This window comes from Bombus vosnesenskii, unplaced genomic scaffold, assembly GCF_011952255.1.
Source record: "Bombus vosnesenskii isolate JDL3184/JDL3185 unplaced genomic scaffold, Bvos_JDL3184-5_v1.1 scf7180000013285, whole genome shotgun sequence".
Taxonomy (NCBI): Eukaryota; Metazoa; Arthropoda; class Insecta; order Hymenoptera; family Apidae; genus Bombus; species Bombus vosnesenskii.
This window is the reverse complement of record NW_022882938.1, coordinates 2999344-3024455: the sequence shown is the minus strand read 5'-3', so window position 1 is coordinate 3024455 and position 25112 is coordinate 2999344. Positions and strand designations below refer to the sequence as shown.

General features: G+C 47.1%; 1 protein-coding gene across 3 annotated transcripts in view; it reads left to right on the top strand.

Annotated features, from left to right (window-relative positions):
• LOC117232126 (protein vein) overlaps nt 1-25112 on the top strand; it is a 207090-nt gene that overhangs the window by 103009 nt on the left and 78969 nt on the right. For all 3 annotated transcript variants that reach the window (XM_033491300.1, XM_033491299.1, XM_033491298.1), the window contains one exon: nt 17718-17880. In XM_033491300.1, the coding sequence (XP_033347191.1) occupies nt 17718-17880 (163 nt within the window). The remainder of the gene's footprint in view (nt 1-17717; nt 17881-25112) is intronic.

Sequence of the window (25112 nt, the reverse complement as noted above, 5' to 3'; positions counted from 1 at the left end):
GAAAACATTTCGGTATATTATGAGATATCAGTGGGTAATTAACGTAAAAAGCAAATTCCCCTCGTTATTCCCTCGTTTATATCGCACGCAATTATCTCGCTACAAATTTTCTCAATTTTTTAATTCGCCAACCTTAATCCCGCGTTTATAAAAATCCAGCTAATTCGAAGTAAAAGGCGAGGGAGAATAAAATGGTTAGAATCCGATAAAATTATTTCGTGGCCAAGCCGTGCGCCAATTGTCCTAGAATTAACGAAAATCGATGGATAGAAACGGGCCGTGCGTCTGACTATAGTCGAGACTTTCTACTTCCACGATAGTCTGTACCTATAGTGTCTCGTGTAGAACACTCTGTCTTGCATATCTGTTACTATCCGTTATATGTACTCGAACTCGTCTAGTTTTCCAGACTTCAAAGCCACGAAATATTTTCCAATGCTGATCTGGTTGGCCGCGTCGACGCTAATCGAGAACTCGATTTACACATATTATCTTTGCTTGATATTTCGATAGAAGTATGTCGTTCCTGGTTGAAATTTCATTAAATATCGTTAACGATTGGCCGGTAAAGAGGTTAAGAGATAGAACACAGCTGGTAAGAGAGACCTCGAAATCGTTGGGATGATTAAAAGCGTTCGCTAAAAGGAAAAATGTAGACCGGTCGTCTCTAATTAATTGCGAGCAGAGAGAGATTCCGGGCGATCTTTCTCTCTATTTCTGCTCTTGCTCTTCCTCTCCTTCTACTTTTTCTCTGTGCAACGCAAACGCAGCTGCAATCGATCTACCGTTCTGCCACGCGGAAAAAATTAGCCTGTTAATTCCGCGATATGAAAGCAGCCTACTTTTCTTATCATTTGCCACGGCCTTTGGCTTACTTTCCCGTTCGGTAACGTTCATCGGTGATAAAAATCGCTTTAAAGCGTGAAGGAAACGATGTAAAAAGCCGTGGAAGGGCAGTTCTGTCTGCGGCGAAAAGTATCGTTGGAAATAGGCGCGTAACGCGCAACGCTATTCCCTTCACAGAAGCTTCACGGATTCTGGCTCGTTAATTTCGTCTCGACCGGCCATCCACGTCCACTTTAGCCAAGTGCTCTTTGCGTCGTTGTTGATGACTCTAGCGGTGCACAAAGGAAGCCAAGGCGGAACGATGGTGCGGCCTTTGATCGTCAACAATTCACGCATCGATTCGCCTTCTTGGCTGTCCCGTTGCTCGCGACCATTCTCCCGATTCATTTCGAAACAGTGGCCACTTCCCGTATCGGTAAGGCACAAAGCTCGAGTCATGGCTGACATCGACTAACTTCTTCGAATTGCACCTACGATTCTCCCGAGTACAGTTTCGGTAGCCAAATTCGAGGCTGCGGTACGATCGCGTTTTACCGGAGCCGCGTTTCCCCAGCCGTGCAACCCCTTATCGTTTAGCAGAACTCCGAGCCGGCGATCGTGTCTCTTTCCCCGAGGTGGTTTCTGGCAGCAGGCTGCGTGCCTCCACGGCTAATCACGTGCACGAACTAATTTCTCCGGTACACGCTCCGTGGCGGCCGGCTTCGAAGCGCGACGCTCGGGAACGTGCTAAGAAACTCTTATGTTCGTCGCTTCTGTTCCTGATCTACGACCGGGAACGTCTTCCGGTATTATTAGAAAAAAAAAAAAAACAGCGGGAAGCCACTGTGTCCTTGGTGGTTCGTAATTTCGCACGTAAACGCGTTTCCGTGGCGATAACTTGGCGACGAAACGTCTAAGTTTGCGATAAGCGGCACGAACCCAGACCAGTTAAACGCATTTCCAACGCTGGCCAGAAAACGGCTTTCGAGCTGTCTACCTCCTGTGTCGCCCATCCCCGTCCCGTGTTCTCTCCGTTTACTTGTTCGCACGCAGCGCTAAGTACGCGCTTAATGGCAACGCGCATTAACACCGTTGCTCGCTAATCTCTAGCAGCGTCGATTAAACGATCGGCGTCCGAATTTCGTGTGCCTGTATTCGTGCCTCGTTCACGCCACTGTTCTGGCAATCGAAACGCTCGTTCGATCCAAAACGAAATACCCCTTGCGATTTTCCCAATGATATTTATGTTCCGGACGATTTCTCGCGTGCGATTTTCCATCGCAAATTGAAGGCGACCACGAATTTCTTGCCACGCTTGGTGTCGCTGGCACGGTAGGTGGGAACCAATGTCGAGATTAATTCGTAAGAAACGAGGTTATCAAGAGCGACAAAGAAGTCTCGGGAAAGAAGCCCGACAGCCGCATAATATCGTAAGTTTGCGAAGACAGCGACTAATGCGTCGAGACGCGTGGTAGGAAGCTCGTTACGCCTCGAACAAAGGAAAGCTGATTATCCCTCGATTAAATAACGACGACGCCTTTCTCCACTATACACCGTACACTTTTATTGCAACCTTATTGTAAACGATCATCCTCGACTCGATCGACGAAGGAGAAACTGCGAACACGAATTGTGAGGAGTGTTAAGGTACGCGATGATTCGACGAACCGGTCACATTATTCCGGAGCAAAGGAGTATCGTCGAAGGAATTTAGCGACCAGACACTCGAGGCATCATCCAGCCACCCCATAGTCGGCACTCGTTACCATTGTAAACGCAGCCCCGTTCCCCGTCAGCCGGAGTGTTTATTTAGCTTAACACTTGCTAATGCTTCCCCCATGGCATTCCACGAGCTGTTTATACTCGGTCTACTCGGAGTTGAAGGGGGAGCCAGGACAAGGGGTGGCCGAGAGGAACGAAGGCAAGAGGAGTATGTTCCAGTTTCGCTCTTACGAAATTCCCATCAAGTATTCGATTCCTCTTCCTCGTGATCCTTCTCCGAATATCCCGATAATTGAAATGGAAAAGCATTAGAACAGAATAACAGTATCGGGACGTGTTCGATTTACCAATGAATTTCGACGATGTCAGAGTCAAAGTCACCCCTCTGACGACGTCACGCTTCGATCCGATTGCTCGAAGTCTCCGACTTGTCCTAGAAATAAAATCTGTCAGCCCAGCCGACGAAACATCGTCGTCGGTGCACGATCCGTCAAGAAGGTGGAGCGCGAAGTTTTCCGAAGAGGCGCAGCACGAGAAAGCGAGGTCAAACAAATAATACGATCTAAGAGGAGGGAGCAGCGTCGCCTAATAATAGTCGGGGTCTGTGTTACCGGTTGTAATCTACAGGAAACCGAAATAGAAAGGCCGAAAAGGAGGAGCGAGGAAGAAGAGCGTCCGCGTACTGCGGAAAACTGTATCGAACGAAACAGGATAAAATTACGTAGCCTTGCTATTCAACGACGACAGCGCGCCTGTTCTTAGCGATCAAACTCCTCGGATATCGTTTTTGTCCTCGCAACGACGCGCAATTTCGTTAAGCCGAATTTACACTGTTTCGGATGAATGCCGAACACGGCGGATGAATGCTGCTTTCATTCTTCAAAGTGAAACAGCGTAAATTCGGCTTGAGTATTCGGTTGAGTACTCGGCTTGAGAACGTTCTAGAAGCGCAACTACGACCGGACAAAAGCTCTCTTCTCGCGATTCTCGAGTGACCCGACGACGAGTCAGAGGCTCGCGCGTCCACAAAAATTCTGTCTGCGATTGAAGGATCGTCGTGGCGGACAACGTCTAACAGCCGCAAGACTCGGCATTCACCGGAGAATTGCTTGGAGGCGAAGAGCAACGGTCACACAGCGGCCACTCAAACGTTACAATAGTCCAACGACGCTCTCGGGACCGTGGTCCTTGCCAGAAATTTTTCGGGTTGCCGTTTCGCCTGACTCGCTTTTAAAGCATAGCCTCCGTTTGTTGCGCGCGCGCCTCTGCAGGAGTCGAGAACCGGCGGAGAATCGTTCGACTTCGGTGGATACTCGTGTAGCGTTTTCACGTCGTCGAACTCTGGAAGCAATTCGATGCGGAAGAGAACGTCTCTACCGCGCGTCCTCCACGAATTCACGCGATCCTTGAAATAATAAATTACGTATACCGTGGCCAGTACGCTTGCCGCCGCGCTCTTGACAAATACACGAACCGGAAAGTTGTTTACACCGTCGACAAGCGTTTATAGGCCGCGGCTACGTTTTCGAGACCACATAACCGAAATTGAGTCGCCGAGAGAAGAAGGGAATTCGAGCGGTCGAGGACGAGAACAATTTTCCAAGAGGAGCGTGCAATTTTTGCCACGCTCGTCCGTTTTTCGCTGGCTGTCCGGCTATCGATCCGCCGGTAAATAATGTACGCCGCTTTGTGCGCCACTGGACGCCACGTATTTCTATCGTAACCGTTACCAGCCAGCCGAAACTTTCACTGGAATGGCCATCGCTTCTTTTGAGAAACTTTTACATCGGGAGGATGAGTGAGCCGCATCTGCGCGTAACGCTCCTCTACAGCTAGTTCGACCGATATCAAAGGCTCTCACGGTGAAATTGGAAGCTGTCGTTGTTCGAGCGTTCCCTACGAAATTATCGCGTTCGTGTATCCGCGCAAAAGCGACGCAATTGAGAAAAATAAATAGCGGAGGAGGAAAATGTATGGCGAAAAATACGAAAAAAATACGACGAAGAACGTTCCGCTGTGTTTATTCAATTATCGCGTGGAAAATAGCAGCGACGAAATGCGCGCCGGTGGATCGCGCGAAAGGATAACGTCGTTACAAACGATAACGCGTTTTTCGTGGCATTTCTCAAGAGAAAGCGAGGATCTTATCGGCGAGCGGTTGCGCGACGCCGTTATCATCCACTTTGCGGAGATCTTTGTACCGCGCTTTCTCGTCCCTCACGTCGTCGTGTTTATCGTTGACCGCAAAGCGTCGTTTGCTTTTCAGCAAATTATGCTTCGGCAAATTGTCTTTCTCCCCTTAGGACCCGTGTATTACGTTCTCGCACACCTTGAGTACGTCGAATCGGCTGTTCATTGACACGAGACAGAAACCACGCACGAATCCCTTCCTGGAATCTTCGGATCTATTTTCGTCGCGGTTCGTGTCCTTCTTCGACGCCGCGAACGTCACCCTTTCCCGGCGGCGAATTACGTAAACGAGAACCTCTTCCCGTTTCCTCTTTCCATTTGGCAAAAGCGTTCTCGAGTCTTCTCGAGACGTGGCAACTTCCGTTCCAAGATTGATTTTTCCACCGACTCTTCAATCTGTTCACTTATTAAATGCGTACCATAGACCTGGGGCTTCCGTCGAGCCGTGATAGAAATGGAGACGCGATGGCGGTACAATTTTTCCTGAGAAAGATTGCACGAACCCGCTGGGCTTTCGCAATTTTCGCGAGACGGATGGAAAATCGAAATCGGCGGTTGGTCGACGCTTTCGTGAGACCACCTGCTGTAAACACGACGATAAACGCCTATCCGTACACGGAATTTCCGTGATTCGTTTCGAGGGTCTACTCGTGCGACGTTCTCGTGAAATTTTCCGTGACGAGAGCTCGTTGAACGAACGAAGACGGGAGGGAGGATGACCGAGGTAGAAGATAAGTCTAGCGGTTTGCTCGAGGAGGTATTCCCGATAAATAAGCCGGAACGAAGAGGAATCGGTCGCGTGCAAACGAGCGGAGTTCATTATGCCAAGAAAAGAATTCTGAACGACTAGGTTGGCAGCGTCACAAAACTGGAATTCGCTTTCTCCCAGGGTGACGTGTCTATCGCTGGAGAGAATGACTCGTTAAACATTTTCGGGACATTCTTTCTCCGGCATTTACTACGACACGCCGCGCCGTACTCTTTTCCCCTGTCGTGCTCGCCATAAGTTTTATATATTCGTCTAGGAGACAACACGAAAATTCACCGACGATTATGCTCGAACCGATATCGAAAACCACCGTCGGTACGAAAAAGGAAATTTACCAACTACGGGGCTTTCTTTCCGCTTGTTTCTGCGGTTCGTACGTTCCTCAGAGAACTCTCACGCTGTCTCTCGATCTCCTGATCGATCGTCGTTTCATACGTAATTGTATAATAGGTTACCTCGCTTCGTTTCGCGACGTAAATCACATTTCACTCGGGGCACGTAGAACGGAGTTTGATTCTCGACGTATTTAGAGGACGCATTTACTATCCCAAGGAGCTTAAGATAGAATTCACCACGTATACGATAGGTACGTTAGGTCATACCGCGTCTAATTCGCCCGACGAATATACCGAATAGCGAGCGCACTCGACGCAGTATTATGGATATATAGAGTAATCGATCTGAAATTCGTAGTCAGGATTATTAATAGACGCGTTAAATCTGTCTGTTTCACTTGAAGTTTATTAAATTTAACGCTACATATTATAGCACAGAAGGCAGCGACCTTTTCATCCTAAATATAGAAATATTATAGTTACAGATAGCGTATGCGACTTAGGAGTCATTCTCTTGCCGTAATTTATTTATCGTTCCCATGAATATTTTTGTTTGTTAATTTAAGTGTTTCCCGCTCGTCGATATTTGCCCTGCGTTTAACGTACAAATATTACGTATGATTCGGTTTCAGTTATTTCGAAGCAGACATCCGACGCATTTTTAATCGTTGCGCTGCGAGATGACGCGAGGTAAAATATAGAGGCCAGCGAGATAAAATATAGCGGTGGAGAAAATTGTGGCGACCGTGTTCGAGAAAAAATCGAGAATTCCGGTTATGATTTCCGAGATTGGCAAAAAGGAAGGTCGGTTTAAAGGTTCAAACCGATTCGGACGACGTTCCCGCGGCACGCGAACTCAGATACGTTTAGTTTGTAAATAAAATATCGCGGCAAACTAAAAAGAACCTGGGGGCAATTTATCGAACATCGCGCTACAGTTATGCGCGATCCTCGCCCTCCATTCGTCGCCGCAACCCTTCTTTTTCGCCTGCCTTTTCCCCCTTCTCCTCTCCTCCTTTCACATGATGTACCTCTTTCTCCCCTTTGCTCTATCTCATTCCTTTCTTTTCTCCTTTTCCTCGTATATTCTTCTTCTAGTTCTTTTTTTATAAACGCGGAAGCACGATGGGCTGTGGCACTCGTAAATCGTCAGATGAAAAATTACGGACGAATTATTGTAAAATTACGAGCCGGCTGATATCGGCCCGCAACGACGCGTCGGATTAACTCGGTAAGTAGATTTGTCGTCGTTAACGAGTATCGACAAGGGCGATGAAATGGAAAAGCGGTGGGCCTAGGTCCGTGTGCGCGACGCCACCGACGTTTAATCGATGCAGCCCAGATACGTCTTCGAAATAATGACCGCCGCAAAACCTGCGACGCGCTCTTTTATTTTGACAGAGAGACGACCTCCGATTTGTACGCCACACGAATAACGAGTCGAAATGGTCGTCGGTCCGCGCGATAGCCCGTCGATCGAGTCTGCAGTTTGTCGATTTCCCAATGAAGACGCAAAATAGGGAGACGCCGGCGTTCCACGAACGATTGAATCTTTTTCCTTCTTTTGTTTTTTTTTTTTTTTTCGCTCATTCGTCGCCAAGAAAATTTAGCTCGATGCGAAATCGATGCCAATTAACCCGCGTAATTTCTGTCTTCGACGTGTAACGGTGCAACGGTAATTTTGTTTCTACCGTGAACGCCGGCCGGATGGCGAAGTTTATCTCGATCTACCTACACGCAGCGATTTTCCAGCAGCGATCTACCCGTTTCATCTTGCGTAGAACACCTTTAAATGCGACCATAGCGCGCGCTCGTAAATCGCTCGCCAGATAACCGTATTTTCTGTCAATTATTATTAAATTGCCCGGTCGGGTTCCCACGAACCGTGGACGCGACGCGATTTTTATCGGTATCTATGCCGGCGCCTACGAAAATACTCGTGGCCGAAGAATCATCGCCTCTCGTCACGTCAGCCTTTCCGCACATGGCCATCGTGGCTATTAACTCGCGGAACTGCATCGCGTGTTTCGCTTTTGTCGTACCGAGTTGTTCTCCGAATCATCGTCGGTAATCTTTGCTTACATTTAAAATTCATTTACCGAAATCCTACTTCCTTCCTGCCATTTTACTTTCTTTCCCTCGGGATTTTCGGAGACTATGTTCAAGCTTGATAAAAGTCTCGACGCTTCAAAGAATCTGCACCGCGTGGAAAAATCGAAGAGCGACAGATTCCTCGGCCTCGACCGTGCTAACTCAATTTCCTCAGACAGGAAAGCTTCGACAAATTATCCATTCGAACTTTATGAACCGAGGCGAAATAAAAACCAATACTGTACGTATCGCGGCGTGAGAAACTTGATCGCGAGCGAAGGCTCGTGGGTTTATCGCTGGAAACACGCCATCCTTGTATTCAGTTGATATCGTCGTCGCGATAAATCCGGAAGACGTTCCGGGAGAAGAAACCATTCCATCGAGACGTTCGCCGTTTAATGACCACGATCCTTTGGAAAATTCCAGGAACGAGTGTTTCCTCTCGAGGCGCAGACGCGTTTCCGAAACGATGGTCAGCTCGTCGTTTCGAAGGACACCGGAATGATACCTGTACAGGCATCGGTACTCGCTCGTAACGTTGGAAACCGCGGTATTGACGAGATGTCACCGGAAACCGCAAAGCCCCGGATGTTTGGTATTCCTGATTCCTAATTCCCTTTGTTTCGTATATTCGAAAGCTCGTTCCGTGTCAAGGTAAAGCAAACGTCGAGGATCGAACGAATGGTTGAACGATGGACTATTAAATGAAATAGACGCGTTTCGCGGAGAACGATCTAGACGAACGACAGTCGCTTACGAAGAGAATTACGCTCATAACGATATTCCCTGTATGACGCTAATCGATGGCTCGTGGGAACGAAACGACGATGAAGATAGGGGCCGATCTACGAACGGGTCGAGGATATTACGCCATCTCGTTAACTCCCATGCCTCGACGCTCCTCCCGGTGCCGGCTGCAATTAAAACGAAAAACAACGGCAAGAAATTCCGCTTCCTTCTTTCTACGGCACTTCCGACCCGCCCGCGTAATCTTCCTCCTCCCAGGTAATGGAAAGAAGTTGCCCCGGCCAGCCTCCGCTGTTGCAATTTCTCGCGCTTAAAAGTTTCCGGCTCTTCCTTCTCGCCGTGCCGTCCTGGTTAATCGTTGACCTCTGATTAACAAGCCCTTGTTCCTCGAGATCGAACGAGAATCGCGGCCATCTTCGAGAAGAGAGAAACGCCGAGTGTTTGGCGCTCTCTAACGTTTACGACACAGCCGTACCTATGACTCCGTATATACGAGCGGAAGAGAGTAACGAACGAGAAAGGAGTTCCAGTAGTGCTGGAAAAGTTGGTCGGATTTTATGGTTAGTGGACGAGTTGGTGAATTACCGAAAACAAATCGACCAACTTTTCCCTGAGCGTTGCTCCGTGTTCTCGGTAACGATCTCGCACGGATATTTGCGCGATTCGTGATCGCAGAGAATCGCACGATCGCTCTGAACACTTCCGTTTACTACGAAATACGCAATGATATAGCGCGAGTCATTTAAGACGAGCCATCCTTTTCAATGTTCGAGATAAGGAGTAATGTTTGGCAAACAAAAGTTTGGCAAGTCACGGGCGTAATAACGAACGAAAAATGAAAATTCACGTTTCAGAAATACGATACTCCTGACTTTATTAACCGAATCGTACTCGATCGATTCAAAATACGAGCAAACTTCGTCGAAGTGCTGAAGAATAATAATTAGACGTAATTTGCTACATCGAATGTTCGGAATGGTGACCAGCCGTATGCTATAGCCGGCTACCAGAGAACTAGAGAAAAATCGTCCGACGACGACAAACCTTTCACGCTTGAAGCGAAGTCTTGATGGAACAGCGATCGATAGGGACGGGTAATGGTTCGAGATGAAAAAACGAGGATATCGACGGCAAGTGGCGGCCAATTAATTCGATAAAGGTAGTCAGCCGAAGTGACTGAAAAACAAAGGGAAACCGGTGACTTTCGACCGATTGATCGCGATTAAATATTTGTCAGGATCGATCGGTAATCAGTCGCGCACAACCGATCAGGTTGAGCTAACGAATCGAGTGAGTAACCGGAAGCGCGCGGTTCTGCTGGCAGGACAGAAGCGGTCTGTAAACCAACGAACGGACAAAGGTGCAAACGCACAGAGTCATCCTGCGGACGATACACGAGCCCGCATTAATCGTTTCGCAAAGGGCCGGACGGACAAGCGCAGCGTGAAACCGCGCGATATCGAATCTTCCGGCGCATCGAGAATTATGATCGCCGGTCCGGAAGTTAGTCGATTACGAAAATTGTCTGGAAACGAATTGGCGCAGGAACGGGAATTGCGCGAACCTTTGTCTACGCCGCAATGAATAGCGTTCTTCGCCTCCGGTTGAAACGGCTCTATCCGCGTTCAGTTCGTTGCGAAAAGGTTTTAAAAGATCGGCTTTCACTCGGGTATCTGGGTATCGCGTATCACCTGGCGCGCCTTCTATCTTTAACCCTCTACCGCCGAGCTGAAATCTCAGAGACTACGCTGATTTTATCTTTCTTACTTTTTTACCATTCTTTTTATAACTAAGTACTTGAATTTCGTTTACGTATTCACGCAAATAGACCGACATAGTTTGTCCATTTTACGAAACGACGTTTGATTCGTGTACTTTGTAGTCTGTCAGGAGGAAAAGAAATTGAATGAAAGCAGTAAGCTAATAGTAACATAACTTTGCATTCTTTTACGATATAGAATACCTGTCGCTTTTGAAAGATAAAGTGAAAAATTTATAAAGAAGGATATTGCATCTTTGTATTAGGAGAAAATCGATCAGCCAACAAATAGGGCTGCGAGATATCGTCTTAACCCTTTGCACTCGAGAGGCGACTTTCAGTCACTACGACATTCCGTGCTGCAATTCCATTGGTTCGTAAATTGGTTTCTTAGCTCTTTGTGTTCTTTGTTGGCAAGTGTAAAGTGTTAGACTTTAAAACGAAGATAAAATATTTAATCCCATATCCCTCCGAAACCATGGTTCAACTATGGTATTGAAACAACGTCTCCAACGTTAGTTCCGATTCGACGATCATGGCAAAAGTATTATACTTTAGAAACCCTAAAAATGTGGTTTTCGGAAGTGAAATTAGCTCGAATGAAGATGAACTTGACTTTGAACTGTTGAAAAATGAGATTAATTATATCGAGAATGCATCTTGGTGAACGCTTTATAAGTTATCATACAAAAAAAATACAGAAAAAAATATTACAAAATCATATTTTCAAAGATGTAAATATAGATAAATTATTAGAGTATGTTTTTGCAAGTTAATTCGTATATGAGATCATTTTACACTAGCTGTAAGACACGCTAAATCATCCGAAGTATCTGCTACGCCCGACCGAAAAAGTCCTCGAGTGCAAAAGGTTAACAATAATATCGTAATAAAAAAATATCGCAATAATTCCTGACGATGAAGTGGGCTCTCTGACCATTCTCTTCCGTTATGTTTATCGGGAAAATGTGCGATAAAAGTAAATCAGTAAGAAAAATTGTCAAAAACGTTCTATATGTGTGTATAAATTATCTGTACGTTCACGGATCTCGTAGACTCCACCTCGGGCTTTACGTTTCAAGTAGATATATCCCTCGATAGTAAAGCGTTAACATTCATAACGATGGAATAGTTTCACCGACAGATCAGAGTATCTTATCGTAGGGAACTCGTTGAAAGCACTTTTCTGTAAGTTTACGTGCGAATAAATACTTAACGTGGAGCAGAAGCCGTAGAGAATCGTGATTGCTCGCGATTCCCGGTAAAAATGTCGATCGAAGCGTCGATGACAAACGTTGGCTGTAATAACAGGACACAATCGGCGTGGTCGATTTGAATATCGACGTGCATACGAACAGACGACGCGCAAATATCTCCATCGAAGCGAAATTACGGCGAGCAACAGAAGACCCTGAGGAGAGAAACAGATTTCACGTCGGGGTATGATATCGTGGTTGATGTCGCGTGTACCGTGCGATACACGAAGAGGGCTGTCGATGAGGCCGCGATACCGTTGGAAACGCCACTTTCTCAGACCCACATCCAGCTACCAGCCAAACTCGTTTCCAGCCGACGACGTGCCAGGAATCAAAGATTGCGCGGAAATTACATAATCTATCGCCGACTTGATATGATCGACTCAGTACTCACCCATTGTGTAATCTTCGAGATTCCAATCGTTCGATAAAATTAGACCAGGTGTATCCACTTTTTGAAAAAGCCACGTTCCCGGTGAAGCTTTTTTTATACCTCACCGAACCTCTAGATAATCAAATCACGAGTTATACAAAAGTAGCCCAATTATTTTAGACGACCGATGAAAAGGTTATTTCATTGTTAAATGTCCTATTTGCAGATTCATCGGCTCTCTTTTACTCGAGTTTATTTAGAGAAATCGGGTAAAGCTTTTATGGCTCAGATTTTTTAAATCCAAGATATTCGGTGAACTTCGTAGGGACGTACGACCAAGGTAGACAGTTTGAGACGATCGCATCGATGCGTTTCTTGAAAGGACACGATAATCAAGAACTGCAGCCCGATAGAGTCAGCGAGGACGAAATGAAATTTGGTCGGCGCCAGGTCGGAGGGCGCGAGACAATCAATTATCAGGAGCAAAGGGTGGTCGGTCGAGGGTCGGCCGTATGCTTAACACGAGGTTGCGCCTCGTCACAAGCCGTCGGTGCACCGCGGGAACTATGAATCAAGCAAGCGGCATGGCCGGTTGCCGCAACCCCCGTTGTAGAGCAGGTCGAACGGTCGCCATCGCGTCAGCTCGAGGGCAACGTGGCAACGCGCTATTTGTTATTTTGCTCTTTCGGCGACGCGTTCATTAATCAACCTTGCCGCTCTCTTTGCTGGTCGCTCAGCATGTTTCATCCCTCGTAGCGGCCCGTGACACGCCGCCTGACAGACCCCGCGTTGCTTTTCTCTTTTCCTCGTCTCCGTTTTCCTTCCGTTCTTCCACGGATTCGATCGATCTACAACGACGACGGATCGAACGACCGAGCATGGCTGTCGCGAAACGGGACCACGCATTATTCGTCGCACAGTATCGGCTACCAAGCTTTTTGCGACGAAAACTTTCAGCGCGGCAAAGACGGAAGATCCGAGGATTGTGTGAAAAAGACGATCCGAGAGATTCTTTGCAAAGCACTGAAAACGCTTAGTCGACGCCTCCCGTTCAATGACGTTGCGCTACTTTGAAATTTTTGGACGTTGGAAGCGTCCAACTTTCGTCGTGTCGCTTCTCCCACCAAGTCTGCGCGGCGTATTTCTTTCGTTTCGAAGATGATGAACGAATTAGAGGTAAATGAATCGGAAGGTACATTCTAGAACATAAACGAATATCGTCGAGAGAGACGAAGTACGATTTGCGAACGATTCTCTGTCAATTGGAAACATTCAATAGACCCGATGTTAATATTAGTGACTTTTTTCAACATCGTCTTTCCCTTTTCCGATTCGCTCGGTTCTCCAGCCCGGAAGATTTCGTCGAACTCGAACACATTCGATATTATTCGATATGAAACCGTCGTCCGATCAAAGACGGTTACATTGCCTTGAATCTTATTTCCGTGGTACCGTCAGGCGCCTCCAGGCGTTCCAACATTTTTAATTCACGATTCATAGAAGAGAAACGAAAGAGCTGAAAGGAGAAACGAGTCGCCACGGCTAAAACGAGTTTTTCCACGTTTTCGTGGAAGCACCGCGCTGACAAAGTATTTCGATGAAAGGTCCGGCCCTCTTTCAGAACAATTTTTCTTCTCCCTTCGCCCTTCGTGGCGGCGTTCAGCCTCGTCATCGACAGCTCGCACAGCCCGTTACCACGACAATTGCGCTGCAATTCCAGCATAAATTCAGGTGCCTGGAGAACTCGATCGAGGCCGATCCCGCGAGTGCCATTTAAATTTGAATTTCGCAGTCAGTTCGCACGGCTAATCGTTAAATGACGTTTCGTAGTGAGGGCCGCACGCGGCGGCCTCCGGCAACATGGGAATACCGTGAATATCCACCTTTCGCCTCTTTCCATCCCCGGCTTCGTCTCTTCTCTTGTTCGTTTTATGTCTCTTCGCGTCCCACTCCTTTCTCTCTCCCATTCTCTATCCGTCTACCCATTCTATTCGGTTTTTCTTCGTTCCTATTCGCACCAATGCCACTACGTTTCTCCTCGAACGTACGCGCACAGACGTAACCGCTTAATAACGCATAGACCGGGAAGCTGGTGGTGCCAAAAATCAGACGCGAAATCCTCTTACCTCCAAGTGAATTTCAGGCATTGTCCGATCCGGGCTAGCTGCCATCCTACCTCTTTCGGTTCAACGCGCAAAAGCACTTTAGCTATTGGCTCGAATTAATATCTCCGTGACTTAATCCGACCAACGACTACGAGATAGTTCCGCTTTTTCAAATAATCCACGGCTTGGAAATAAAACGTCGAAATGGGGAAACGTTCGGTCAAGAAAACAGCTTTTACTTCGTTCTTCTGGAAACTTGGCAGCGTGACGCTAATAGAGTTCCAGTAAATTTTTGTATACACTCGCGGATCCAAATATTTGACGACGTTCGTAAACGGATCAAGACTTAAGTCGTTTAGTTTAAACGTTCGTTTCGCCGACCACTTCTTTTCGAACTGCAAAGTACCGGAGACGCGACCAGATCGCCAGGAAATTGCGGGCGTCATAATTAATGAGTTCTAGGTCGCTTCTTTCGTATCTTTAACTCCTGTTCCGAGACGACAAGAAATTATTAACCGGGTCACGATGCAAGACAGTCGTAAAAATGTTGCGACAGCTGAGTTCCCTGCAGTCTGCTGCGATCCATAGAAAAGAGTCACGAACCGCTATAATACGAGAATAAAATGAAAAATAAATTCACCTCCGTTTGATAGTATATTTACGAATCAGTTGATAATCGACTTCAAGAAACCATTGGAGCTCGTTGATACGCTGACCTATTCCACTGTACTGTCTGTCAGAACCGAAATCTGAACGCTAATCAACTTGAAACAATCTATCTGTCACTGTGAATAAATGTCTGTGATATAATAAGAACGACGATCTCCAATCTCTTCTTCCATAGATTTTCTTACGAACCTTACCGCGCGTCCATACGTTGACTCGTACTACTGAAAATCTTCCTTAATCTGCTATAAGCTTTTTACACTCGTGAGCGGGCTGCGCTCATTACGAACTCTTTATCTATCGAAGGAATCCACCTTTTTACTAATTAGGTCAGCCAGGAATAATAACTGTTAATTCGAGGAATGAAATATTAATTAACGAAAGGTTCGTTTTAATCCTTTAAAAATCAAAGCGGATCAATCTCGGGCGTGGAATCTGAAACGGAAATGACGAGATTGCATGGCGTGCGGTACAACGTTAACCAAACCCCGATGTTTCGTCCGTGAGATACGTAAGCTCGTAGGACGAGGTAGATTCGTACGCGACGCTATTCCGAAGGATCGTACGCGGCGAATACGGAGCTGGCACGGTAAGTTTCGAGTAACAGCGTCGCCCGGCGACGACGACATTGATGGAAACGTATTAAATGTCCGAAGGCGTTCTTGCCGCGACGTGGAACGTCGTGGATAATTCGAGCGTCGCGTTTCGGCTCCCGAGGGAATGCTGTAATTACGCCGAGCACGCTAGTCAAAATACCAGGCGCCGTAGCAACGAGAAACGGACTTGAAAAATAGCGAAACCCTAGCAAAAGAAAGAACTGCTAGTGAGATTGCCGGGCTCGGTTCTACACGATTGCAAATATCGTCGATTTCGCTATTAAACCACGAAGCTGTGATCAATCTTTCGCGAGACGCGCAATAATTTTTGCAAATTCGTTCGAAGCTGGAAACGCGATTGAGATCGCGTATCGGGCCCTTGATTATTTCGATGATACCGCGTTTCTGACGTAGATTATCCTGAATTCTTGGCTGATAGCTTGTCGTGACTGACGGCACGAGGACATTACCATACGTAATGAAAAGTACACGAGAAACGAACTATCGAAGTAGCACGATGAGATGACAAAGAGTCGGTAAGAAAAGGACACGAGTAAAGCGAGCCGTGATCCATTTTTATCCGTTATACTCGTTCCACGATACAATGGACGAGCTCGTAAGGAAAGGTTGGCGGATCTAAAATTAGAATCACCACCGACCCACTTTCCCAACGGTTTTGATTCGGACCCAATTTAGAATGGCAGCAGCTATCGGGGTAACAGAAATCCAACTCCTCGAGTGAAACGAAAGCCTTCGAATGCACCGTCCGGCGAACCATGGAGCACGAGGACGCTTTTTCTCGTTGCACGGTTATTAGAGAATCCTCGGTAACGAGAGGCAAGCGTGTGCACGAGTCGTTACAGGGTATACGAAGGCAAAGAACCGGCAGCCGCCCCGTTATTATTATTCTCCCTGGTCCGTGGCATAATGGAACGGGCGTTTTCATTGAACGTGTTCGTTGCGTTCGACCAAGAAGTCCGACATTTTCATCGGGAAATAATGCGGGGCTGGCGCAAAGGATTTCTTCACGACGGCCTACGAAACACGCCGAAAGCTCTCTCCTTGTGGAGAGTCTCGGCCGTTTTTATTATTCAGCCGCTTGATCTCGCCGCGGCTCCACCTGAATGGTGGGAGCAACGACTCGATCGTAATGGAGGTGTATTATGCATCGTGCAAATGAGATTCATCGGATTAAACACAATGAGTCCTCCCGTTGCACGATCCACGTTCAATGGACGATGGATTCGAAGGTGTCTGTTAGCGAGGTCGTCAAACAAACGAGCTCGTATCCTGCTGCGACGCGTTGCATCTCGTCAAATGTAAGATCGCTCGACGAAAGAGTATTCCGTGCTTTCTCCATTCGTGAAACGTTACACATAGCGCGTGCGATATGGCAAACAATCGCAGTTCGTAGTGTCGTTGTTCTTCGTCGGCCGTTCTAGAAGTGGATCAGCTTTCAAAGTCGTTGTTACTCGATAATCTTGAACGTTGATTTTCAATAGCCCCCGGGAAATACAACGCTTTGACTTGAAATCAATAGTTCCGGGTATTCCGTGGCGAAAAGGAACCTACTCTATACGATTCCTTAAAGCGAACTACGCTACTTCCCTGTAAAGAATGCCCTTTTCTTCCTGCCTCTAACGATTCTGCCTTTTCTTACGAACTCGGGCCGCGCCGGGACAAGCCGGATGCTCTCGGTTCCACGTTCACCGCAGGGAAACGAAAAATTCCGTGAATACATCCTTCCCAACCCTTCTACTGCTAGGTACATTCTTTCGATAGTTTTAGGAGGAAATTTCGATGATAAGAAATTATCACCGGTACGTGCGAATAGTTTCCCCGTCAAAGATCGCGCAATTTGGAACACATATTGCTTCGTGGAGCCGTTTCTCTCGGTGGCGAGAAGTACGGCTCTCGAAAAGTTTATTAAAACTCCGGTAGGATTTCGCCGGAAGTTTCGTCAGAAGTTTCGAGACACGTAGTTGGACGAAAAGTTCGAAAGTGGCCGCTTTAAGAATTCTCTTTCAACGGCGCAGATTTACCCGTCGCGAAATTCATTACGCGTCAGAATTTCCCACGGACGAGGCTACGTCGTTCGTAACTTTCTCCCTAATCGTCTTTCGGATATTCCATTTCGTGTCCAGCTTCCGTTTCATTTGCGATCGTCGACGTAACTTCGACGAATATCACATAGAGGTATCAAAGATCCGAATCGATTCATCGATTCAACGAATCGACGATGTAACTACACGACTTTAACGAGCGTAATATGTCTGATTGCAGTGAGGGAGGTTACGTTGTCCGAACTCAGGGACTCGATAGCGAGGTTACGGGAGAGAGTGAAGCTCGTATGCCGAACGAGGGGTTCTCCGCCCCCAAGGGTGCACTGGCTGAAAGACGGTATACCGCTGCACCCTCGAAGAGGCCTCAGGATTCAACACAAACGGTGAGTCTGCTTCCACTTTGGTTTCCAGCGAAAAATATTCGCGAAACTGCTCGGAGAAACATCGCGTCTGCGCTTCTGGCTATTTACGAGAAAAACGTACAGGTTGCGGTAAAAGGAATTCAATGGAGCCGTTCTGAAAAAAGGAAAGCACCGAGTATAATGCGCGAACGTTTCGCGTGCGTCGGAAAAATCGTCGGAGTAACGACTCGTCGCGGCCCACGCGAAACTATTCGCTCGTAGCGAGCGCACGTTCCCGCTCGCGAGACAACTTTTGCTTCTCAACACGAAGCAAACGGTTACGAAACACCGCGAAACTTTCAGATTTTCGCCGAACGTTTATAACCAGGATAACGTACGACAAACTCGCCTGTTCTCCGACTAATTCGCGATTAACGAAATCGTTTCGTGTTTGGCACCGATTTCCAACAACGACTCGCGAACTTCCGCCGCTCGTTCTCTCGTCGTTTTTCATCGTCCCCCACCATCCTCTCGATTCAACGTTCGTACAGCTTCTAATATCGTTGCCAAGAATACTACTCGCGTGTGACATCGATTTCTGCCCGCCTCCGTCGTAGTCGCGTGCCTCCGGCCAATCGATCGTAACGACATAATCGCCATTATTACGCTCGATTTCTTTTATTACTACCGTCGTGGCTCGGTTTCCTCTAGAATCCGCGGCTGGAAAATAAAAAAGGCCACTTAATCGTTTCGCTCGAACCGCCTCCAAAATATTTATTCGCCTTGTCCACAAGAAGCCGCGATCTTCGACCAACGATCTCCACCTTCTCGTGTTCTATTTTCTTCTGTTTCTTTCTCGCCTGCGAGCAATCCGCGAAATCGCGACGAAAGATCGAGGGAAGAAACGACGAGGGTGGTGTCGCAGGCCGATAACGCGAGTTCCGTGCGACGAACACGTGCCGAGCTTGTTAAAGCGATTGGCGGTTTGTAAATCTCTCGCGTGGCCGTGTGGCTCTGCGAGCGGTTACCACGGCCCTGGGAACCGTAATAATTTCAGACGGCCTTTCGGCCGGATTTACTATCCACGGAGGAACGATTATAGCGAGTGAGCCGGCCGGCCCTCTTCTCTGATGACTCAACTGTTGGCAAGACTCTCGTTTCGCTGATGCTGTTGCTGCTTCTGCCGCTGTTACTCTTTAAAGATGATGTATTCGTGTGGCAGTCGAGCTAGCCGCGTGTGCGTGCAGCTTCTTGCCGGTCCGACGCGAGCATATTGTAATGGAAACCGTCAGCTTCTTTTTCCTTTGCCCGTCAAAGTCTACGGTTTCAAACTTTTCTTCCGAGCCGCTTGCGTCGCTCTTCATTTTTTCCCGTCCTTTCCTCGTAATAACGCTTAAACAACGCGTCTCTCCTTTCTGCGACTATCTCTCGCAACTACGCGATATTGTAAACTGTTTTCTTGCGAGTTGCTTCGAAAGCTCTCGGAGAAGGCTCTGCCTTTCAACAATGTTCCAGGCGAGAAGAAAGTGAATCGCGACATATTTTTGCTTTCGCTCTCGAAAACGCGACGAGAGGATTCGCAGGGTGAGTTTAATGGCCGTTTGTAATTAGTCGGTGGGAACGCTTTACCGGGAACGCGAGAATGCCAGCGAATCGATAGGAAAGTGGCACTTGCCGCGATTGCTCCGCGACGACACGCCCGTCACCGTTTTTATAGAAATTTTAATGAACACTCGTAAGTAATTAGAGACCGAAGAAATGGATTTTTCATATTTTGCGTATGATGAAAGGGTTCGACGAAGCGCGATGCATGACGAAAAAAAAAAAAAAATAGCTGGAAAACACGTCGCACAAAGATCACGCGGTATACTGTACGGGCGAAATTTTTGTTGCAGAATTTTTTACGAGCTTCTGGTAATTAATTAATCGACAGACCACGCGTGAAAGAATGTTCTCAATTAGATCGCCGGTCGTTTACGTTGCGTTGGTCAGGACAGCTGTACTCGCGTATCGTTGATTTATGACTCGCGAGGGAAACTCATTCTCCTCGATGGAATTATTAGCGGCCGACATTCTATACCGTTTTACGTCGCCCATCGATACTTTGAGTTTTATTACCTCTCGCGGATTAATCAACTGCCTGTCGCTAAAGTTTCAGCCATCGCTCGAAACTCTAATTTCTCGAATAGTCGCTTCGAAACGGAGAAACAGCTACGAAGGAAACGGGATGAAAATGTTTCGTACATCATTTATCGTATACATTTTCTATATTTTCAGACCGTTTGATAGGTCGAGAACAAGCTGATGTATGTATAATTGTATATCGATATAGAAACAAATTTGTCGACCGGGGACTTTTCGGGCAGTTTCGATCGCAAACTTGTGGCCAGTGTGAAACGCCATAAAAGGAAGATCTTACGGCAATCCTTCACCGGGTCTGTCATGAACGGGACTGGCGTACGCTCTGTCGTAATTTTCAATTACTGTCTACGACGCAGACCGGCCGAAGCCCGCTCATTCCGCTGGAAGCACGGGTCCTCGTCGTAAAATCGAACGTGCCCGGGGTTGGTCGCGTGTACGTGGAAGATTCACGAGCGTAAGATCGCCACACCGTCTCTTAACACGATCAACAGAGTTTCGATAGACAGAATGTCACCGTATCGAAGGTATCGCGCAGCCAGATGCAAGCAGAGAAGGATATCGAGATTGCACGAAACGAAAGTTCGTTTTGACCAGCGAGAAATTTTGATATCGTTCGTAATGGAATCTGTTTTTCCTTCCGTACCAGCCACGTCGTTCCCGATCGCGCTTCTTTGCAAAGGGCAAGAAATTTCAGTCGGGGCGCCGATGGATTCCTATCGCACAAAAGGAGAGGGCAAAAAAGCGGCAAAGAGAAAACAGAGGGCGAGCGTTGAAAGGAGTCCCGACGTTGCCTCGCGACATTAATTTTCCACCAGCATTCAATTAACCTGAAAGCCCAGGACGCGGCTCAAAATTACGCGTCAATCGAATTAAGCAATAAACAAGATTCGTGGAAGCGGCGATGCCTGAACTCGCGTACCGCGCGAGACCACCGAACGTTGCTTTCAGAAAGCAAAGGGAACGAGACATTCTCAAAAGAATTCAGTACTTTCGAGTAATCGGTTGAACAGAATTTCTATCAGAGGAAAACAGAGTTTATTTGACAGTCCGCTGATGACTTTCTAATTCCCTTAAAAGCTAACGAGAACCTCCGCCGTGTCTTTGTTTAATTTCGCGTTAGGAGACTACCGAGTGGAAAGAAAGGACAGTGGCGCGTGCCTGCGAGACGCTGATTAATATTCACCGCGAGAATCTCGACATCGAAATTAATTTAACCGGGCGTTCGGCGTCGATATGACGAACGACTGGCGGAAAACCGAGTCCGATATCCAGCCACCGGTGAATTAATATTAACAATTAATCAAGGCAAGACGAATACGCGTGCTTCTCGTTGAAGTTTGATCAATGCCGACGGTTGCAGCTGGCAATTATTCCGAAATTATCACGTTCGTACGTTGTCGTTACGTACAACCGTGTTCCTGGGCGTTTATTATCCGGCCGGCAGTAGTTATCTCGCTAATTTGTCATCCGTAAGTACCGGAGGGGTGAGCGGGCTGACAAAAGTGCACCGTCGCGTAAGAGCCCTTATCGAGAGTGCTTCCGCGCGACGTTCTTTGCGCCCCCTCGGCCGTAAATTAAATGGGTAAATGTTATAATTACGAGCCGTGCGCTTCGCGCCTTACGCCTTGCGCTTCGTGCCGCTCAAAGAATCGGAGTCGCGCAGCCTGCATTTCGCAAACACGTTAATCCCGTGAATCTTCTCTTCCTTTCTCTTGCCGGCTCTTCCGTATTACCTTCAGTGCCGTGTTTTTTGAAGCACGTAACTCTCTTTGCCATTTAATTATATCGCAATGGGAACGATCGCGAAGCAAATCAGGAGGCTTTCGAGCCTTAGGTATCCCGTTTTCAAACGAAGGCCTTTCATTTACTCATCGCCGGTGTATTGCTATCGAATTTCCATCGATCCGGTGGACACTACGCTAGCGAGCGTTATCTGACGCGGCAAGCTATTAGGTGATTGCAGGTATACAAAACGTATTTCAACTCTACGTTTTCCGGACGTCTACCTTGGAACGTTGGCCAGCTTTGAACTACGTCCGATCAAACCGCCGTTCCTGCGTCTCGTCCATGAGAGAAAATTTAATAGAAAGATATACCTCGTAATTTTCCCCGTTGCGTTGCTCGGGACCAGACTGCGGAAGCGACACGAGGAATCGAAAGAACGTGGAAACTGGAGGTAGTTTTCAGGAGAAACGAGCCGTTATCTATCGCCGAATATCGTCGAAATTTCGACGACGATGTTGAGAACATTGGAATATTATGCTAGGGTAATCGCAAAAGTTGATCATAAAGGCGAGACATAAACGATATTAGACCGCGAGACAAGTCCGTGACCGCTAGCTTTACGACTCGTCTCGACTTATCGAACCGACGACCGTGCCGTTTTCGTGACCATTCGGAGTAGCGTGATTCCATATCCTATAAATCCATTTATGACTATTCGATTCCATTATTTAATATTCGATTTCGTTATTTATCACTGCAGCCAATTTTCGGAACTTCGCAGCACTTAAATCGAACCGCGTGATTATCCGGTGAAGCAAAGCGTAATTCGTTCTGGATATAATCCAGTAACGAAGCAACGCCGGTCGGTAACCGGTATTAAGTCATCCCATAACTAATGCGGCCATCGGTTTTACGTACACCAGCTGAAAATAAAAAAAGATCGATCAATAACGAATTTTCCTACTATCTTTATCATTTCGTGTCTTTCTTTTTTTAGTAAGTTTTATCTCCAATTTCATAGAAATCCGATAGTAACGAGACTCGTATCGTCTTGAACTTAATTGTTAGAAGAAGCACACAACTCGTGGGATGATCCAATAGAAGAAGCACGAGAGGAAATTTATGCGGTATAATTTGCTCGCTGTAAAAACGGACACCGCCAAAAGATCGTAGTCGCGAGTAAATCGTTGTGTAACGGAACTGCGTTTCGTTCGAGGGGCGTACGAATGCACGCTCGAGTTTCTACCGTTTTCCACTCACAAATCTCTCCGACGACCATTGAACGTGCCTCTTACCTCCGAAACGGAACCACCCCCGGAAGGTCTTAACCCAGTGCAAACGGCAAGTGGCGTTCGTTGCTCGTTACACCGAAACCGTTCGTACTCGTCTCTCTCTCTCTCCGCTTGTACGTGCTACTCGAGCAGGAAAGATTGCCACCAATAAAATGTTAATAGGTTAACGAGTAACAACCGGATCCTCTCGGGGACTCTGCAAACAGACCGCGTTATTGCAGAGCGGAAGCTCCCTCTTCTCTCTCTCAGACTGCCTCTCTTTCTCTCTTTCTCTGCCTCCCCCTGTGTGTTGCGCTGTTTCACCTTCGCCTTGTGAACTCATCGCTAATGAAAATTAATAAATCAGCGGAAACCGCACCCCGTGAATCGCTTCGGCTAGACACGAGAGCCCTTTTTCGCGTGCTGATTGAATACGAAATTACTGGAAGGGAATTTGAGTAATTTGCGCGGCATTGCTCGTGATTTTCGCTTTTGGAAGGACGAAATAGCCAGCCTCTGACACTTTCTGCTGCACGATGACTCGTTCGTGGTCGACAATGGAAATCAAAGTTGCGCTTACAGGTTGCATAGTATCCAAGGACCGAGTTTTTTCCAGCGTAACGAATTTTGTTGATATTTAAATCCGATAAAAATGTATCGAAACAAACGCGTCTCTCGCGCGAAACTACAAAGCTTTATGAAGCAGGGAGATTGTACTATGTTCTAATTCGCGTGGATTTATATACATTCGAATGAATAATGGGCCAGAAACGACGTGGCACTTTCCGGCCTCGAACTAATTATTTTCACGACCTATCGATTATTCTTTTGTTAATCCGTTAGGAGCGATACGCCCCGCGGCTTTTTGTTCTTTGGCTCTATCGATTAGATGCCGAACGTGTTTCTGGTGACCGTGTTGAAAAAAAAATCTGTTACGTGAAAGCTCGTGTCGACGTTAACTACGAAGGGCCGAAATTTCCGTTCAATAGAAACGTCGCGGTCACTTTCGACCACTTACGTACCACTCTGTAAACAAACTGAAAACCTATCCGAACGCTTCAAACGATACCTGGTTTTAATGCCTAAACCTCGGCAAGTGACACACGCTTTACGAAATACGCTTTTCGATTTCTCTTTGTAGTCTCCGTCCAGACTGATCGTGACGTGAACTGTGTTCGTAGTCGAAGCTTGGAAACGGGCGCCGGTTCCTCTTCGCGAGGCTCGCGGCATCAATATTTATGCGCAAACAAACGGGACATCGATGCACAAACGTTCCTGATCCAATAAACACGAAAATGGAAATGCTAGCCAGGTTGGGTTCTTGTCATCTACGATCGGTATAATATCTCATAGAGCATCGAAAAGCGAATCGGATAGGAAATATTTAAGAGGATTTGCTGGTTGAAACAGAGTGTTATCCTCCTGTTCGAACGGATAGGCTGCCGAAGAGATTTGTGGCGTTCAGACGCGAAACACGGTCGTACCAAGCACGTCTGACCATGCACGGGCCTCTTCTACTTGTCGATTCTCATCACAGCGGCGAGGGAAGGCGCTCGAGTTGGAAGAAGTCCTTTGATTCCTCGGTTTCTTACGTTGTAATTTTCTAGTCCAACGAGGAATCAACGTCTTTCTCTTCGAATGTTCTAAACGTCACGGAAACAAAAAGGGTTGAAAAGTTTCGCCGAAGTCTGGTATTCCGTAAGAGTGACACGAGAGTGATAAATTTTATCGCGAGACGGTTGAGAAAGAATCCAAAGCCTGCTACAGACTCGAAGGCGAGTAGCTGCCGTAGTCCCCAGTAAACAAAGCGGCAAAGTCAACAGGATTTTTAACAAGCAATTTAGAGTTCACGCGGAGGCCATTATCACGATGACGCGGGGATCTTTATGCACGTCGCGCTTCGTTGCGAACACTTTTCATCGGCGAGATCCTCGAAAGCGAGCGCCAGACATAAAGTTTATCCGGCCGCCTGGAGTCAAGTTGCTTCGCTTTCGTCTCAAAGCCTCCGATCTCGTTCTCGGTCTCTGTCGCTTGCCTGGTCGCCGATAAAAAAATCAACCGACGACTGCGTTTGCATACTACGCGGCCAAACTATCTCGCATTTCTGTCGATAAATATACTTTCTGGCCACGGAGT